Source organism: Gymnoscopelus microlampas (assembly GCF_963454915.1).
Source record: "Gymnoscopelus microlampas genome assembly, chromosome: 9".
Classification (NCBI taxonomy): domain Eukaryota; kingdom Metazoa; phylum Chordata; class Actinopteri; order Myctophiformes; family Myctophidae; genus Gymnoscopelus; species Gymnoscopelus microlampas.
Genome location: NC_139946.1, coordinates 26,350,560 through 26,370,292, shown reverse-complemented (window position 1 = coordinate 26,370,292; position 19,733 = coordinate 26,350,560). Strand labels below are relative to the sequence as shown.

General features: G+C 39.7%; 1 protein-coding gene across 3 annotated transcripts; it reads left to right on the top strand.

The window, feature by feature from the left end:
• The first annotated feature begins 1,214 nt into the window (after positions 1-1,214).
• tubgcp5 (tubulin gamma complex component 5) lies at positions 1,215-19,396 on the top strand. 3 transcript variants are annotated; one of them, XR_014601484.1, is made up of 23 exons: positions 1,215-1,871; positions 2,683-2,736; positions 3,556-3,664; positions 4,045-4,141; positions 5,278-5,357; positions 6,006-6,141; positions 6,742-6,859; positions 7,480-7,569; positions 8,006-8,099; positions 9,501-9,747; positions 10,201-10,403; positions 10,867-10,982; positions 11,337-11,620; positions 13,632-13,830; positions 14,351-14,539; positions 14,657-14,839; positions 15,108-15,192; positions 15,672-15,792; positions 16,127-16,278; positions 16,775-16,900; positions 17,490-17,573; positions 18,452-18,552; positions 18,705-19,396. XR_014601484.1 is itself a non-coding variant. In XM_084067056.1 (23 exons), the coding sequence occupies exons 1-23, from the start codon at positions 1,732-1,734 to the stop codon at positions 18,749-18,751; spliced, it is 3,060 nt and encodes a 1,019-aa protein (XP_083923182.1). In that variant the 5' UTR covers positions 1,216-1,731; the 3' UTR covers positions 18,752-19,396. The 3 variants fall into 3 exon arrangements, 2 of the variants coding, with proteins under 2 accessions (XP_083923182.1, XP_083923183.1); XM_084067056.1 differs by having other exon boundaries at positions 1,216-1,871; positions 9,501-9,752; positions 10,206-10,403; positions 17,485-17,573; XM_084067057.1 differs by having other exon boundaries at positions 1,217-1,871; positions 17,485-17,573.
• The last annotated feature ends 337 nt before the right edge of the window (positions 19,397-19,733 follow it).

Sequence of the window (19,733 nt, the reverse complement as noted above, 5' to 3'; positions counted from 1 at the left end):
GAGAGAGAGCGCGAGAGCGAGAGAAAGAAAGTGTGTGTGTGTGTGTGTGTGTGTGTGTGTGTGTGTGTGTGTGTGTGTGTGTGTGTGTGTGTGTGTGCGCGCGCGCACGCAGACGCACAGAGAGAGAGACTTCACCACGCCCACACACACACACACACACACACACACACACACACACACACACACACACACACACACACACACACACACACAGAGAGAGAGAGAGACCTCATCACGCCCCGTCCATATAACAACATAACATCAATTTCTTCTCTCCCTCAATCAATCAACAAGCTATTAAAAAAGAAACACATTGGGTAATTAATCATAGGAAGGGATGCTGTCGTATTGATTTGATGTTCTTAAATACAAAATAAATAAAACAAATAAAATAAGTGTTGGAGTTTGTTTGGAAGCACGCGTTCGACATCAAATCACTCAACGGTCCTGCTTTCGAAATTGCACATAATGTAGGAGGCAGCAGTGAGCAGGAACGTTGCACGAGCGCTTCCAAACTCCAACACTTGCACGGAATTTCTTGACAGAAAGTAGCTCATCATAACATGTCTATCTATGGTGGATTTGTATGAAACAAAAACTTGCCAGATACAAAGAGGATAATTCAAGCTTTCCGTACAGCTGCAATGTTAGTGAGTTTAACATCGTTTAATACAATCAGATACTCTTCTATTTGGATGTATGGGCTATCAAGGGTTGGTATTGCAACTCTAGATTCCAGATATTCAAAATAGGATCTAAGAGTTGCCTGCGGCTGTCCTTGACACAGACAGATCCACGATCTATCCCAAAACAGTTGTTTTTCATCCTCGAACCCCAAACAAAGAAAAAGAAAAAAGCCGCTCCTGTGATAAATGTGTGAGAATGTAACCGACACGTGATGATATACAATAGTTTGTGAAATAAGTTAACACATTATTATCAGCCCACATTCTGGACCAGAGCCAAGCTCTCGCGCATGCGCACGTGCCAACCCGGAAGTTTACGTTTTGCTTTGCTTGCCGCTGTCCAAAATCAACAGATCTACACAACAACGCGCGCGATAAGACGCGTTGTTAGCTTGTAGATCTGTTCTTTTTTTGTTTGGAACGCTACAACCGTGCCAGTGTTGCCATGTCCGCTTATTATAAGCGATGGTGGGCTTGTTTTTCTGTAAATATGCTTCTAAAGTGTAGTTGCGTATTTGGGCTTGTTTCATAATGTTGTTTAAACCAGTGGTTCTTAAACATATTTATGTCAAGGACCCTCAAATTGATATATATAGTTGTAGACCCAACCTTCTGAAAATATTTTGACCCCAAACAAGATTTGTGTTGTTAAAATGTTTCAATTTGTTTCCCCTCAATATTTGTTTTCTCTTTTTTGTTCTTGTTGAAAAATCTACAAGCTCACAAGTGAGCTGAGATCTGCGTAGACTGTGACTAGACGAAGCCTAGTCGCTTATTATGGGCTTGTTTTCATAGACCTGCTTGCTTACTTCTCTCGCAGAATCTGGCAACACTGACCCGCGCTTGACAGTTGTGATCATCAAATCTCTGATCTGCAGAATGGATGCAGAATTGCAGATGCTGACCTTACATAATAACGCATCATTGTCTTGTCTGTGGTTTACCGACGCGGTGGTTATAATATTCCTCAACATAAATATTGTAATACTCAGTATTAGGCTAGCTTGCAGCTGGTGAAGCTAAAGCTAAGTCAGCTAACAACAACATGGCACAGTCACACTGGACCAAATTTGAAAAGGAGACGGAGAAAGAGGTTAAAAAACTGGTCAAATGCATCTCTGGGGTGGAAGATGAAGAGGAGGCCAACTTCCAAGCGGCGATGAAATATGCATCGTCCAATTTCAGGTAATGTATTACAGTGGTTCTCAAACTTTTTTATGAAGGACCCCCAAAATGACATGTATTTGGCTGCGGACCCCCATCTCAAAACATTTTGTTCCAGGGACCCCCACAAGCAAAGATTTGAGTTACACCGCTTAAAAGAATATATATATTCAATGGTTTTCAAAAATAGCAGATATACAAGCTCATAGCGCCGTGATGAGCTTGTATATCTGCTATTTTTGAATAGCCCAAAGTATAAAAGGTTAAAGTGGTTAAAATGAGTGTGATGTTACATTAACACATTTTGCTGGGGACCTCCTGGAACCCCCACAAGGACCCCTGGGCCTGGGAGTCCTCGGACCCCACTTTGAGAATCAGTGATTTATTAGACCTACACACAGGGTGGGCTTGGGTGAGCAGTGGTGGATGAAGTACTCAGATTTTACTTAAAGTAAAAGTAGCAATACCACAATATTAAAGTACTCCGTTACAGGTAAAAGGCATGTGTTCAAAATGTTACTTGAGTAAAAGTACAAAAGTATTGGCATCAAATGTACTTAAAGTACCAAAAGTAAAAGCTAAAGTGGTTAATGTATGTTTTATAATATAATAATTTATATCTGCAAAGTAACTAATAACGAAAGTTTTCAAATAATTGTAGTGGAGTAAAAGTACAATATTTTCCTCTGAGATGTAGTGGAGTAGAAATAAAAGCATTGAAAATTGGAAACACTCCAGTAAAGTAAAACATCCTCAAAAGTGTACTTAAGTACAGTACTTGAGTAAATGTACTTACTTACTTCACATGTTTATATTATTGTGTTGTTGTCAGGTTCCATCATTTCCTGGATGTGGACAGTCATAAGGTTCAACGCAGCATTAGTGGGTGAGTTGTTGAATCTGTTTGCTTTGCATGACATCCTTCCTCATACATACATATAAATGCTTTTTTTTTTTACACCTCCTCCGGTGTAAATGCTCTCTTGCATTCACACCGGACGAGGTGTGAAAATTGCAAAAGAGCTGCATTCCCTCCCATTTCAACAATGCATCGGTGACAACAAAGTAATTAACTCCAGTACTTGAGTCAAAGTGTATAGGCCTGGTCAAATATTACTCAACTACAAATGAAAGTAGAAACAAACAAAAAAAAGTACTTTGCAAAAGTTAATGCTTCAAAAATACGTAAGTATCCAAAAGTACAAATTACATAGTACATTTTATGTATAATAAGAATAGTGAAAATAGTAGACCTACAAAGCTTGTGTGACCTTGTAGATCTGCTGTAATCACTATATTTGAAATACGTCTTAAGTGGTTAATTCATAATGTGTTTTTTCCTTTCCTAGAAATGTAGTGGAGTCAAAAGTACAACATATTTGTCTTTGAAATGTGGTAGAGTGAAAGTCATAAGCTAAAGCATCCAAAAATACTTAATACTTAAGTTAAATACAGATCAAATCTACATCGCATCACATCCCATACGAAAGAATATACTCAAGTACGGTACTCAAGAAAGTGTACTTTGTTACTGTTATTACAAATCAGATTTGACATCGGGGAAACAGAACTTTGACTAAAAAAGACCAAACATTAAGCAGCAGCCAGCATCAATCTTTATTATATCACAGTTCAACTGCAGTTTGCACAATAGCATTTGTTCAATACTGTGCTGCCCTCATTCTGATTTGCTACATCCCTATAGGATACATGAAAAGCTAATGGTTCACTCCGATCTAAATAAAGCTGAGAGCTGGATGAGACTGACTGAAGAGTTCCTGAACTCACCTCTACCTAATACAGATGGAGATAAGGTACTGGATGGCAATTTATATAGAATGTATGCAACTATGACATGGCACTAATACATTCATTCTAGGGACAGGGAAGTATTTCATATACTGTTCTAAACATGGTGTCACGTTTCCCCATATACTCCACTATTGAATGATGCATTCATTGTAAGTTGCTCTGGGAAAGAGCATCAGCTAAAATTCACAAATAATAAACAATAAAACTAATAGCTAGCATATTATGCTAATATTATGCACTCTTCATTGAATGATTCATTCAAGTTGCTCTGGAAAAGAGCATCAGCTAAAATGTGCAAATAATAAACAATAGCTATCTATGCTAATATTATGCACTCTGCATCTCTGTCTGCTTTTTTAGTATTTTTGTATCTTTTTTTCAGACGGATGTACATCACAGTATACTGTCACTGTTGCTGCTCTTATCTGAGTCGCCCTCAAACACCACCTTCACAGAGAGACCCAGGCTAAAGGAGGCCGGTGAGTGATCCAATCCAATCCACTTTATTTATAGAGCACATTGAACCAAAGTGCTGTACACTCAGTAACAAAGTTATAGTGATATAGGGTGCATTCGGAAATTGCGAACCGGAGCGCACTCGCCTATTAGTTTGTATTGGCCAGTGCGCTCAGTGCTGTATTTCCGAACGCACCCATAGTGATAGTGAGATAGTGATATAGTAACAGTGATATAGTGATGTCAGTAACAAAGTTATAGTGATGTCAGTCACAAAGCTATAGTGATATAGTAACGGTGATATAGTGATGTCAGTAACAAAGTTATAGTGATATAGTGATGTCAGTCACAAAGCTATAGTGATATAGTAACAGTGATAGTGATGTCAGTAACAAAGTTATAGTGATATAGTAACAGTGATATAGTGATGTCAGTAGCAAAGTTATAGTGATATAGTATCAGTGATAGTGATGTCAGTAACAAAGTTATAGTGATATAGTAACAGTGATAGTGATGTCAGTAACAAAGTTATAGTGATATAGTAACAGTTATATAGTGATGTCAGTAACAAAGTTATAGTGATAGTGATGTCAGTAACAAAGTTATAGTGATATAGTATCAGTGATAGTGATGTCAGTAACAAAGTTATAGTGATATAGTAACAGTGATATAGTGATGTCAGTAGCAAAGTTATAGTGATATAGTAACGGGGATATAGTGATGTCAGTAACAAAGTTATAGTGATATAGTGATGTAGTAACAGTTATAGTGAGTCTACCAGACAAGTGGTTCTCAAAGTGGGGTCCTTGAGGATGTTCCAGTGGAGTCCACAGCCAAATTGTCATGAAATTAACCACTTGTCCGTTAACCTATTTTATACTTTGGATATTAAGAAATATCTGATGAACAAGCTCACAACTCTTCTTGTGAGCTTGTATGCTATTAATTTTTGGCCATTTTTAAGTGTTGTGTATAATTGTGAACATTTTAAAACAACACAAATCTTGCATGGGGGTCCCTGGCACAAACCCTTATCAATTTGGGTTGACATAAAAAAGTTTGAGAACCACTGTAACTAGACCAATGGTTCATCCACCCTGGAACAACAATGTCAAGTTCTTTCATTTAACCACAGTCATCTAAACGTTTGCCTGTGCAGAAAGAGAAGATAACTTTGACTGGGCTAAGTATTTGATGGAGGGCGAGGATGATGATATCGGACCGTATCCAGACACCCCTGTGAGTAAAATCCTATTCCTAATTATGCTACAGTGTTGAGCTTTTTGATGTCAAAGGCTAGATGGTGTTCAGCGCTGCACTCCCTGAAAAAAAGCCAGTCCACCAGCACTTTCTATGAAGTGTTACCATTAATAATTCATTATAAACCTACCTGTAATGCATTATCATCTGCTTATAATACTGTATCATTACAGTTAAAGTACTCATAATGTTTTAGAACAATTATCATAACAACATTATAAAGCATTTTGTATCAATTCAAGTATAAATGCATTATAATCTGCTTATAACATAGTATGATTCCAGTTATAAGTGCTTGTACAGTAAGTTCTCATAATGCAATCATCAACACATTGTAAAGCCTTTTATAATGACTTATACGGTCAAGTATCATAAACAATCATATTTGCTGGTCACTCAGACTTTCGTTCACCTGGATCATAGTGTATTATAATTTTCATAGTTGTAATACTTTATATAAATAACTGGATAATTCTTTAGAATATGTTATGTTACATAGTACAGCTTCAACTCTTAGAGTGCAGAAATCTGTACACACTCAGAGTTGCAGACCTGCAAGGGTCCAGTTGGACCCCCTGGTGGTCCCCGGACCTGACGTTGAGAACCGGTGTCTTTACGTCTCTTTAGGAGTGGTCAGAGGAGGAGAGCGAGGACGAAGACAGTCAGCAGCCAATCAGCAGGGAGGATTCTGGCATCCAAGTGGACAGGACGCCTTTGGAGGACCAGGACAACACCAACAAGACCGTCCCAGTCACCTGGACAGGTGCTGACCAGAGCCAGTGGTCGACACAGTATTTGAGTCTATAGATACTCCTGGTCAAAATGTATACTGTATAACTACAAGTAAAAGTTGCCCAGTCAAATTTGTACTCAAAAGTACCTGCTTTAAGTACAAATTAGAAAGTGCATTTTCTTTTTAATAGCAATGCATTGCTGTACTGTAATTTTTATATTGATCAAAAATTGATATTCTCAAAAAATGGCAGATCTACAAGCTTGTGAGCTTTTAGATATGCTATTTTCACTATATTTGAAATGGGGCTTAAGTGGTTAATTCAATACTTTCCCCCTTCCTAGTAGTGGAGTCAAAAGTACAATATACTGTATGTCTTTGTAATGTATTGGAGTGAAAGTGGAAGTATCCAAAAGAACAAGTATGCAAGTAAAGTACAGATTCTCAAACAAAAATATTGAAGTAATTGTACATACTATCCACCACTGCCTCTAACAATGATACAGGAGAGAGGGGTGTGTCTTTCTGTTCTGTGTTTTGGTGGTTGTGTGTGTGTCTGTGTGTGTGTGTCGGCACTGAAGCTGGTTTTTGGGAGCGTGTCAATAATTCCAGTGGTTGTTGTGCTTGCAGTGGGTGAACCAGATGCCCGGGCCTGGCTTGAACAGCACGTGGTGACGCCATACTGGGTGGCTCATTCTCCCCGCTTCCCCCACAGTCTCCATCTACACTCCAATTTGCTCAACGTTTGGTAAACCTTCCAAGTACCTTCCGTCATCAGAGTGGTTCTCAAAGTGGGGTCTGGGGACCCCCAGGGGTCCTTGATGGGTTTCAAGGGTGTCCCAGAAAAATGGGTTAATACAGCATCAAAATCTGTTTAACCACTTGAACCCTATTTTAAACATCCGCTATTGGAAAATAGAGCTAAGATGTCTCAAAACATCTTATAGAAATGTGAAAAAAATTGAATATTTCTTAAACATTTTAACAACACAAATCTTGTATCGCAAAAATATTTTCCGATGGGGGTCTGCGGCAAAATACAATGTGGGAGTCCTTGACATGAAAAGGTTGAGAACCACTGGCTGTCTTAAACCACTTAGTTGACCGGAGTCTTAAGGGTCTGTACTAGGCCCCCTCCTTTTTTCCCTCCACACTAAATATCTAGAAAAATAGCAGGTCTACACGCTGACCTTCACCAAACGTTCACCCCAGAATTAATAGGAACACTTGGACGACATCCAAGTATTTAAAACAAATGTAAAACGGCGTGACGCACTATGATCTTTGAATGGAATCGGTTGAAATGCCATCGCTGAATGGGGGAACTTTTCTATCGCCTTGATTTCTTTCCTTTCTGTTTTTCCTCAGGGACCAACACTTGTACAACACTGACCCATTGTATTTGCCAGAAGAAAAGGCCTTTGTCACGGAGACCCAAGTGATTAGAGAGACACTGTGGTAAGAGGGGGTGATGTACTAGCAAGTGATCGTAGAAATGTGCATAATGATCAAAGGAACATTGTCCTTCACTGTCTCTTAAGAAATAATGATTTGGAGTTGTTTGTATACAGAATCTGTGTATCCGTGGTCCTGATATAAGTAGGATGATGCAGTTTGTGTCTATCCCATTCCTGACTATGTGTAAAAGACAACAACAACTAGAAATTTGTAAAATATTCAAAAGGTAGCACATCCCAAACTTCAAGTCAATAGAGGACAAAATACTCACATTTCCTTATTTTATTTGGCACACACCAATAAACTTCAACGCTTGCGTGTTTCGTACAAGGTGATGAAGGCTCTTGGCCGAAATGCTTAAGCAATTCAACCTCTTTTTGTAACTCGACAACAAGAAATTGTTGGTAATTTATGTGTAAATATGCATTGATTGCAGGCTTCTCTCTGGCGTGAAGAAACACTTCATATTTCAGCATCACGACGGACAAGTGTCAGTCAGGAACAATGTGGTGGTAACTCATCTGACGAGTGTAAGTATCAAGTCATCGTTAACTTTTGTCATGATGTAGTAACCATGTTAATCCTGCAATCTATAGCTTCTTGTAGTGATTAAAACATGATTTTAACCAATCTGTATGATAACTAACACAACTGCAGTGGTTGTAGTTGGTCTACATGCACTTCTATTGAGAAATGTATATCCTGTGGTTGGGTAGGACACCTACTGGTTGTCAAGTGTTATTGCATGAAGCTCAAAACAAAATGCGTATATCCTCTGTCCAAGTGGGCTTTCTGTATTAGCTCGACAGTAGACATTTGAACCCGCTTGCACGGGATACCCATGTTCGAATCCCGGGTATGACATATGGATTGCAGTTCTAACCACTTAAGCCCCATTTTATACATAGTCGCACGATAGTGTCGTCAGAAAATAGACGATCTACAAGCTCACAACGCGCCGCAGTGAGACACCTTGTAAGCTTTTGCTATTTTAGAACATTCTTAAGAAAAGTTGAAAATATTAATAGTTGACAATAGTGACATGCTCAAATAGGGATTCCAGGTTGAAAGTGTCTAATCCATTCATCTGTTAGAACACTGGTTCTCAATGTGGGGTCAGATCCAGGGACCCCCATGGGTCCTTCCTTGAGGGGGTTCCAGTGGTCCCCACCTAAATGATCAATAGTTATAAAGAAAATATCTACAAATGGAATCAAATGGCTCTTTCGGATCCATTTGGTCACATTTGTACACTCTCAAACAAAATGAACACTGAGGATTTTACAGAGATAAAAAATGTCTGTGGGCTTATATTCATTAGACTGGGGATCCTTGAAATGTAAAAGTTTGTAAATAACATACGCCTAATTTATGCTCCGTCGCACAGCGGTGTCGTGCACCGAAAATACATTTCCGACGCGCGACGCCCTCGTGCAACAAAGTATGAATCCAGCTTTAGAACAGTGGTTTTCAACCCTTTTCATATCAAGATCCATTATTATTCGGCATTTGAGCCACGGACCACCATTTGATGAAGCCTCTCGGACCCTTTTTGTCCCCAATCCATGCTGTATTGATGTGGTGCCATAGGAGAGATAACAGGCAAACATTGTTACAAATAACAATTCTTTTACATTCTCTCATTGTGTAGACTTCTTGTAAATGAAGTAATTCAGATGTTAAACAATAATTTAACTCTTGAGAGCGTAAAATGAAACCAAATGGACCTTTACGGGTCCATTTGGTTTCATTTTACGCTCTCAAGAGTTAAAAACCTAATAAGGGTCCATTTGGTTACCAACTCTCCATTTAGCTGGGGACCACCTGGAACCCCCTCAAGGACCACTGGTGGTCCCCGGACCACTGGTTGAGAACCACTGCTTTAGAAGATGACTATGTCTGACCAGACTATGTCTCTCTGTGTGCTGCAGAGCTGTCTGCACTCTGTGCTGGAGCATATAGCTGTGTACGGCCAGGCCGTGTTCCGGCTGCAGAGGTTCATAGATGAGGTGACTGGGTACAGCTGTGAGCCGTGTCCTCCGGGCTCCGCTTCCACCTCCAAGAAGGGTTCAGAGCCTCCCTTCAGGACCTACCAGGCCTTCGTGTGGGCGCTCTATAAATACTTTGCCAGCTTCAAAGAGGAGCTGACCACAATAGAGAGAGAACTCATATGTAAAGGCAAGGTGTCATTTTGCTATGTTTCTGGACCAGCTGTCAAGAGAATCTTTAGTCAACATTTGAAATGTAAAAGTAAATCAATAAAAATGTTAATATTTATAGACTTAAGTTAAAGACTAGCCAGACAAAGAAATAAAATAAACTAGTAATTCATAATTCAATAATATTACTATATTACAAGATCAGTGTGGAAAACATTGCTACTTGATTATTTATTCAAGAAATGTGTTTCCACTGTTCCTTATCACATAATTATTTTCATCAGTAAGAAATCCTTTCCATCTTGTTCTAAATACTGAGGACATTTTCTTCTTTTTTTTTTTTTTTACATGATAGCCATAATTTAAATGATTTGCTGAAAAATGGGACAGAAAACCCAGCTATCGATTTGTATGTGGTACATTGTGATACATTGCAATGTATTTATAGTTTCTGATCTGACCTCTTCCGTAGATGAGACGGTAACACTGTCTGCCGTTCTGGAGCGCCTCAGCCCTCACCTGGCACAGATCAAAGTGCTGCACAAAGTGTTCTGCACGGGGGTCGCTGAGGTCCCCCCCGAGACCCCCAACGTCGTGCGGGCCTCCCACCTGCTCAACACCCTCTATAAGGCCATCATTGAGTATGATAGTGTTGGAGAGGCGTCGGAGCAGTCTGTGAGTTCATGGATCATCATATTGTAATCGAGAAGCAATTTCTTTTTATACTGTGTATATATACAGTAAATCGCCATTGTCGAGCAGAAGCCTCCTATCTCCATATTCTAACTTTTTTTGTAAATTGACGCCCTACTTGATCATACTACAGCATCACATGAAAGCATCAAAAGTAGCAGATCTGCAAGCTCGAAACGCGACGCAAAGTGACACGTTTTTAGCTTGTTGATCTGCTACCCTTGCTATTTTTGAATTTGAATCCTGAAAAGTAACAGTTTTGTCGCTGTCTGTTTCCACCCGACAAGAGACGATTGATATTCTTTTCTTATATATCCGAGGCAAAGGTTTGAAATAATGGTGATATTGATTTGAAGTCATATCGCCCAGCCCTAGATTCACAGATCTTCACAGGGAAGATCTGATTCCTTACACAATGAATTCTGACTGCATCTCTCTTTTTTAGGTGGCTTTGTTGTTTTCTTTATGGACAGAGACAGTCCGACCGTACCTGGAGATTGTGGACGAATGGATCGTCCATGGTCACCTATTTGACCCTGCCAAAGAGTTTATCATTCAGAGGTACAGTGAACGGAGTATTTATCAATAAACATGTTTGCCAAATGTTTGCCTTGTTTTCCCAAATGTTCTTCTACTTTCCCATATTTGTGTCTATTTGTGCCTGCCCAGAATAGGGACGCTAGGGTTCATATGGTTGAAGACAAAACCTAGAGCAGGTAGTCTTCAACGTTTTTCAGGCCAAGGACCCCCCTTAGCTGAGAGAGACTATCATCATTGTTGTGTAAATAGTTTTTTGTTAGTTTATTTACACATAATCCTTTCTACTAATATGTTGGATTCGTGTTAATGTATATTTCATTTTATTTAACCGCTTAACCCTCAATACTTATTAAACTTGATCTTTGGCTGCCTCAGGAACAAAGACGTGGCGGTGAACCACCGGGACTTCTGGTATGCCACCTACACGCTGTACAGCGTGTCGGAGACGGTGGAGAACGAGGACAAGCTGAACGACGCGGCCAGCGGCAGCTCCGGAGGCGACCAGGGCTCCAGCAGCAGCGGCAGCAGGAAGCAGCTCACCATGGTGTCCTTCCTCAAGCCTGTCCTCAAGCAGATCATCATGGCCGGCAAGTCCATGCAGCTGCTCAAGAACCTGGACCGCAAGGACGTCGAACAGTCGGAGACAGGCTCCTCTAGAGGTCAGTGTTCGCCACACACACATTTGTATTACGATACTATACTATACTATACTCGTGAGGACATAAAAAGTTTAGGACGGCATTGGTCTCTCAAGGCAGACTCAAGGCTCACACAATTTCCAAATACTTCCCGGAGTTCCCGCCTGAACAGTAAACAAAATGAGAAGGTAGTAAAGCGGATGCCCCTGCCTCCTCCCGCTTCTGTTTCCGTCAGATTTCAGGAGGCGTAGTTAGAGACTATGTAGCATTAGTCAGGCTTGAGAGACTAGTGTTCACCTGACATGTTTTTTTGTTTCTCATACAATTTAAACTGGGAAAGTGTATGCTCTTCTGTATGGAACAGGAGGGTGCATATATCTCGCTGCTTGGCGACAAATGGAATGTTTGCTTTGGGTTTTGGATAAATTGAGAAAAAAAGCTCTGTAGCAAACAAAGGCTTATGATAGTAACATGTTTTGTTCTAAATCTCAACAAATCCACACAATTTGTTGGATTGTTGAACCCCATGCAATTAATATATCATGGAAAAAGGAACATATCAGTTTCAAAATTCACGGTTGAGATATTAATGTAATTAATATAATGTAATGTAATTTATGCAATGGAATAAAATGTGAAACTCGAGAAAATATAGGACACAGAAACAAAAGCAAGATAACATGGCAAGAAGGAGCTTAATCTAACTAGAGATAATAGCAATTTAATCTCTTTTCAACACCATAATAGCAGTAGGGACAAAGGAGTCTTTAGTCCCTTTGTTTTGGCCCCAGGCTCCCTTTATCAAAAACCTAATTGCAGAAGCTCAAATTCCTTCCTAAGAGGATGGTCAGTAGGACTAGTTAGTGCTATACTGTACTGTAGGTTAGAGAGCTGTGCCTGGCTCCCAGTGATTTCGCTTGCCATTATGGCCAGGCTATTCAACCTATCTTTTATTATTAGTTTTTCTTAAGACAATTTCTTCTTGTTATGCGTTATTTCAGTGTAGAGTTTGGTAGACAGACAAGAAACCAGGGGGGGGGGGATAGGAGCGACGCGTCATTGGCCATCCATATATGGCAAAGATGTTACTTATACCCATAGTCAAGTACTGAGTGATATGCTTATTGTATCATGAAGACATGCAGTATGCCATGATTTTATGAATGTAATATGTGTAATGAACTTGTTTCCTTGTATGCTCTCCCTTTATTTGGACATAAATAAATTGTTAAAGTGTGTGTGTGAGTGAGTGAGAGAGAGAGAGAGAGAAACAAACAGAGAGAGACACACAGAGAGAGAGAGAGAGAGAGTCACAGTCACGTTTAATGGCAATGTTGCGCACAAATAAACTACAGGAATGTATTCAACAACTCAAAGCGCTGCATTCATTTCAGAGCCAGTCTCATTTTTATAAGGCGTATAACCGTTATAATCGTATTCATTCATGTATTCGGCCATTATGGTAGATTTATTTCTTCTCACACAGACGCAGAACAGTTTTTCAACACTGATGTCTCTAACCTGACATAGTCTGTAATAGTAAGAGCAAATCAGCTTGGTGTGTAGTACGAGACTTTAGACTACGTTAACCACCTTATATTCTCCATGAATCGAAAATCCTAAGTAAGTAGGTCAGAGTGGCTTATTGTCAATATCGACGAGAACGATGGTGTCTATCCAGTTTTCAATGGGCTAGACCCCTGGGAGATGGATTGTTGAGGTGGAGCGCTGCAACACTTACCATCAGTTACACTGAGTTGGCGGTGCCCGGGACCTTGCCAGTGCTCTACCGCCTGAGCTAAACAGGCACAATAGAAACCGGACACGAATCAAAGCCCTATGGGAAGAAGCCATTGGAAATCGGGCTTTGTTAACACATTTCTGTGTGTTAGGACTACCAACTAACATTACTGGCAACATGGTTACCTGATATTTTTAAACCGTTTCACGCCATACGTAGCATTACAATTTACATACCTCAAGGAATCAGCTGGCACTTGTAAAGGATGCATGTATGCTACATATGTTGCAGATGCAGAGAGAAAGAGCTTGTACACAATGTTCCTGGAATCAGTGCAGTCACGCCTCTGTCATGGTGAGGAATCCCCCGCGGACACAGTGACTGAGCAACAAGCCACTAGGAGAAGCCTCATAAAGATGCAGTCCATCGTGGTGCAGCATTTGCAAATGGATGACATCCATGATCCACTGCTGGCCATTAACTTTGCCAGGTGAACACTGTACACAGAGCACATTGAAAGATCCAATTTTAGAAAAATATGTTGCCAAATTGAGCCTTGACAATTGCAATATTTAAATGTCCTAAAAGTTTTTGTTTTTTTTTGTTTTAAATTTGTTTACAGTCAAAAGAAAATGTAATTAAAATTGATTTATTTGACCAAATATTTATATTTTTTAATGTTTTGACTCCACAGACATGTTGTAAATCTGTCTGTCATCCCTGTATACCAGAATGTTTGCAAACGAACGTGTAGGGTGGTATTTCTGGGTAGAATTTCTATGGATATCAACTCAATATAAGGCGTCCAGAACATTAGCTATGTCTAGTTTGTCAACCTGTGTGGAGTTTTGGAACAAAATAATATATTTCCAATCTAATAGTCAATAACAATATCATAAGTGTCCTGTTCTTCCAGATATAAGGTTAATGAATAATACTGCTCCAATGCGACACTGCCAGTGTTATCTACCCGGAAATACCTTCATGATTATTTGGTCTGTCAATCTCAGGCTGTACCTGGAACAGAGCGACTTCCATGAGAGGTTCTCTGGAGGGGACTTCATCGTGGACCGCTCGTCCCAGTCGGTGACCTGCCAGACGTTTGAGCTGACCCTGCGATCCTGTCTCTACCCACACATCCAGAGGAGATACATCGAGTGCTGCGGGAACCTTATGAAGACTCTGAAGAAAGACTATAAGTAAGCCTATTACATCCCTAACGTCAGTAAAGATTTGCCTCATGGAACAGTATGATTTTTTATTTTTTGCAGTTGACCTGACATAGGAATCGCTGTTCATTGGTTTTCCCCATGCAGGCTGCTGGAATATCTCCAAGCCATGAGGAACTATTTTCTCCTGGAGGCAGGAGACACCATGTACGACTTCTACACGGCCATCTTCGACAAGGTGCTGGAGAAGGAGAGCTGGCAACAACTGTCTGTTCTAAATGTCCAACTGCAGGAGGCTGTGGGACAGCGCTGCCCAGAGGACAGTAGCCGGTAATGCATGTTACTATTACAGCTTTTTCCTTTTTAACCACACGAACCCTAGCATCCCAATTCTGGGCATGTCGTAATAGGCGAACATTTGGCGATAATAGAAAAACATTCTGCTATTTGACAACAAAGAATATACGGTTTAAGTAGTTAATAGAATAATTAGTAGTGATATTGTATGTGTTTTAACCATTGCTTCAGGAAGGTTTGATCTATGAAAGAAACAAAGAAAACGTCTTATAAACAATGTCATTGATTGTTGTTTTTACAGGTTATCAATCTTCTTGGAGACTATTGATCCTGCCAGGAAAAAGCAGCCTGTGAATAATCTAGATGTGCTCACTCTTAGTTACAAGGTAAGCCAGATCAATGTGTTTGTGTAGACTTTTCAGTGTCCAGTGGTGGAAGAAGTACTCATATTTCTTACCTAAGTAAAAGTAGCAGTACCACAATATAAAAAAATGCTCTGTTAGATGTAAAAGGCATGTATTCAACCTTGTACGTGAGTAAAAGTTCAAAGGTATTGGCATCAAAATATATTTACAGTACCAAATAGCTCATCATACAAGTTCACAACGGGTTGCGATGTGTTGTGAGCTTGTAGATCGGCTATTTTTGAATAGCCAAAAAAAATAGGGCTTAAGTGGTTAATGTACGTTTTGTAATAACATGAATCTACATCTGCAACTAACCCTAACTTGTTTTCAAATGATTGTTGGTGAGTAAAAAGTACAATACCTCTGAGATGTAGTGTAGTAGAAGTATAAAGTATTGAAAACTGGAAATACTCAAGTAAAGAAAATATTTAACTTTACTTTTTCTTTTTGCCCACCAGGTACCCTGGCCCGTGGACATTGTAATCAGCTCAGAGTGTCAGAGGATCTACAATCAAGTCTTCCTCCTCCTGTTACAGATCAAATGGGCCAAATATAGTCTGGACACCCTGCGATTCAGCGGTACAGTACCTGTGATAAAGCTGGTGGTGGTGGAGTCTCCCGTCGATCCGACGGATGAGTAGACATGCAGTTATTTCCTTTTAGCGTGGCTAAATAAAACATTATTTTAATGGTGCTGTTAGTGATATTTTAGGAATAGAAAATTCATTTTCAGGTGGGTCACCACTTTAATCCAATCAAGAGCTAGAACCCATTTATCAGCTTCAATTCATTTTAACTCATTGAGTGCCATTGACGTGTTTCACGTGTTTTACCGCAATGTAGCTTTAACCTGGTACTGTTTCTGTTAAATTGATTTAAAACACTGTGATTTATTAATGATCGTCTCCCATAGATTTGACCGTGGCCACAAAGAAATCGGAAGGAAATGCACCTGAGGAGTTGGCCCCCAAAGAACCCATAAAACAACAGATCCACAGGATGTGTCTTCTACGGGTCAAACTGATGCACTTTGTCAACAGTCTGCACAACTACATCATGACCAGGGTGAGCATGACATAAGTCATTGTTAATATGAAACGATTTGACTTTCTTTCGTTTTCAAATCTTAAATGTTTTTTCTTGTTTTTTTACAGTATTCGATTTCAAATTGTGTCTGCTCATTTTCTTCTGTTTCATCGATTCCAATTTCACTTGTTTATTCTGTAGGCCTATCCTTTATGAGTTCTCTCTCCTGATTACAAACAATTGGTGTCCCGACCTGATAATGTATTTACTGTTTAGTGTTTACTAAAGAGCTGGAGAGACAGAGAGACCCCTGTTACTGAACAAACACTCAATGATTGCTATAGGAACATAAAGCTATTTAATACTTAATTTAACAAGTAACTTTCTTTTCCTTTTACTTTACTCACTAACATTTTTCATGCTACTGTATATAGTACAGCAGCCATAGGTAGTATGTTCATCATCTTCTGTGAATAGGTGAGTCAAATGTTATCTTATGTTTTGCACATGGTCTGTGTCCACACTGCCGTGGCAGATTCTTCACAGTACAGGCTTAGAGTTTCAGCACCAAGTCCAGGAAGCTAAGGACCTGGACCAGCTGATAAAGATCCACTACAGATACCTGTCGACCATTCATGACCGCTGCCTTCTGCGAGAGAAGGTAGGCCTTCACCTACAGAGAACAGCTTAACCACCAAGTATTTAAACAAGTAGCCGATCTACAAGCTCACATGCTCAGCACCGGCTATTTCTGCGCAACACCGTCGTACAGCAAAGTATAAAATATGTCTCTAGTGGTTAGATTACACACATGCATATGAAATGAAGAAGACTCATTATTTCTTTTTGCTTCTTTGTATTGTACATTTTCATGCAAAGCCATAGTGCTAGTGTTTCTCAAGAGAGAGATTCGTTTTTAAATGCAAACACACTACAGATAAAATTGCGCATATTTTTCCATCATGCTGTCGGCAGGTGAAAGTGTACAGCCTAATTTGTGCTCCGTTGCACGGCGGTGTTGCACGGTGGTGTTGCACGGTGGTGTTGCACGCTGATAAATAGCAGACCTACAAGCTCACAAGATACGATGCGTTATTAGCTTGTAGGTTGGCTATTTTCGACACTCAACACCGTCGTGTGACTAAATATGAACCTGCTTCAATGAGTTTAGACTCTTTATTTATTTTAGTTCATTTATATTATCCGCTGAGCTGCTGCTACCTGCTTCTGCTACCTGTTCCCCAGGTCAGTTTTGTGAAGGAGGCGATAATGAAGGTTCTCAATCTAGTCCTCATCTTCTCCGACCGATGGCAAGCTGGCTTTGGAGCGTGGAGGTGCGTTGTTTCTCTTTACAGACTGCCAGGAGAAAATATGAGCCTCTCCGGCTCATATATTGCTTTTTAAAAAAGCCCTAAAAAATGAGACCTGAGGCTGATTCTAAAAAAAAACAGTTTTCTGAAAAATGTATATTGCTATAGTGGTGTTCAAAAAATATTTTATGTCAAGGACCCCCAAAATTATATGCATTTGGTCGTACCCATCTCAAAATGTTTTGTTCCAGGGACCCCGAGAAGCAAAGATTTGAGTTAAAAATGTTTTAAAAATATATATTCAAAGATGTTCACGACTTTTCAAAAATAGCAGATCTACAAGCTCATAGCGCGGCAGGAAGTGACGCGCTATGAGCTTGTAGATCTGCTATTTTTTAATAGCCAAAGTATAAAATATGACTAAAATCTAAAATGACACAGATACTTTCCCGATTTTAATGGATCAATCGGGATGCACTGATTTATTGGCCGAACATCGGTATCAGCAGATACTCGCCTTGTTGACTGGCATGGCATCGGTGTATCTGCAAATTAGATGACATTCACTGATGCCAGTGGCCGATGTTAATCTGTTGTTTCATAAATCTTTATGATTGAATTTGTGATTATTAAAAGATAGTGTGATGAAGGGCTGAATTATTTTTGAAGTACATTTTTATAATTACGATTAATTGTGTTTCCCTGACACAAAAGGCGGAATGAATAACAACAAAAACACGACAAACATACAAACAAAAATCATTATTTTAAACATCGGTTTAAAATAATTTCCGGTCGTTGCATCCCTGCTTTTTAATGATCCAGTTTAAGACAGTAATACATCTGGTCCAAAGGCTGTAACAATCCTTTTAATGTAATTCTGTTTGACATTTCCATTCCAGGATCGAGTCCATCGATAAGATGGAATCAGACTTCAAAAATTGCCACATGTTCCTCGTGACCATCCTAAACAAGGCGGTGTGCCGTGGCTCGTTCCCTCACTGTAAGTGCGACACCGAGTACCTGTTGAAATTACATTGTATTGCAGCTTTAAGCTCTATTTCAAAATGTTAGCTTCTAATGACATACCCAAAATAGGGACACCAGGTTGAAATTGGTTAACCATATTCTCTCTTGTCGTCTTGTCATTCGCAGTGGAGTCGTTGGCTCTGTCTCTCATGGCGGGTTTTGAGCAGTGCTGACCTTAGGCTCAAGTATACAAGGAAGGTGTGGTCCGGGTGACTCGGCTGTGCAGCGCTGCTCCGTCTCATCCCTGTTGCTGTGACTCATATTGTTGTTGTATCCCTGGCAGCTTGACCCATAAACATGTGAGACTGATCATGATGTCACTGACATGGAAAGCATGGTGGTGGAGAATGCTTGTGGCCCCTTGTGGCCGTTCAGAGCATTGCACAATGAATGGCTTGCAGCTTTTGCAATGTTGCTACTACTTGTAAATTCGTTTTTCTACCATGATGTCATGTTGATTGTCATGATGTGTACATAGTAAGCACAATAAATCTTGCACAATGCTGAGGGCCTATGCTATTTTTCAGTGTTAAATTCAAGGTTCAAGGTTATTCATCCTGTGTATAGGTACATACAGTTAAAGTAAAACTATTTTAATTTGGCTTCCTTCAGACAATGATAGTACTTAAGTAGTCTGATTATACTGTATTACTGTCATTATTTTGCAACGCAACAGTTGATGGTAGACAGTTTAAACAGGAGAGTATCTGATGTAGGTGAAGTGACTTTGTCATCTTTGATAGGACTGAAAGAAAGTGAATAGGGATCCTGCGACCAAATATTGTAAAGGATTAAAAGATTAAAGGTACACTATGTAACTTTTGTGTCGTACCCAGGTCTCCCACGCAAGTACTGAAAGTTTTACCACTGAGCTAATAAAGTGTGCCTGTTTGCTCAGAGGATATATGAAATTTTGAACTTCAGGAAGTAACCAGGAACTAGTAGCGGCCAAACAGACAACAGGATATGCGTACATTTCTCAATATAAGATCAGGAAGATAAAGAAGAATAAAAATGTATTTACACACAAAAAGTTACAGCTTTAAATATATTAATGTATGGTGAATAGCAGCTTATGGAAATAGCCGTTATTATTTAACATGACCAAATAAAGAATAAAACTTTCTTAATCAACACCATGAAAACATGTTTCGC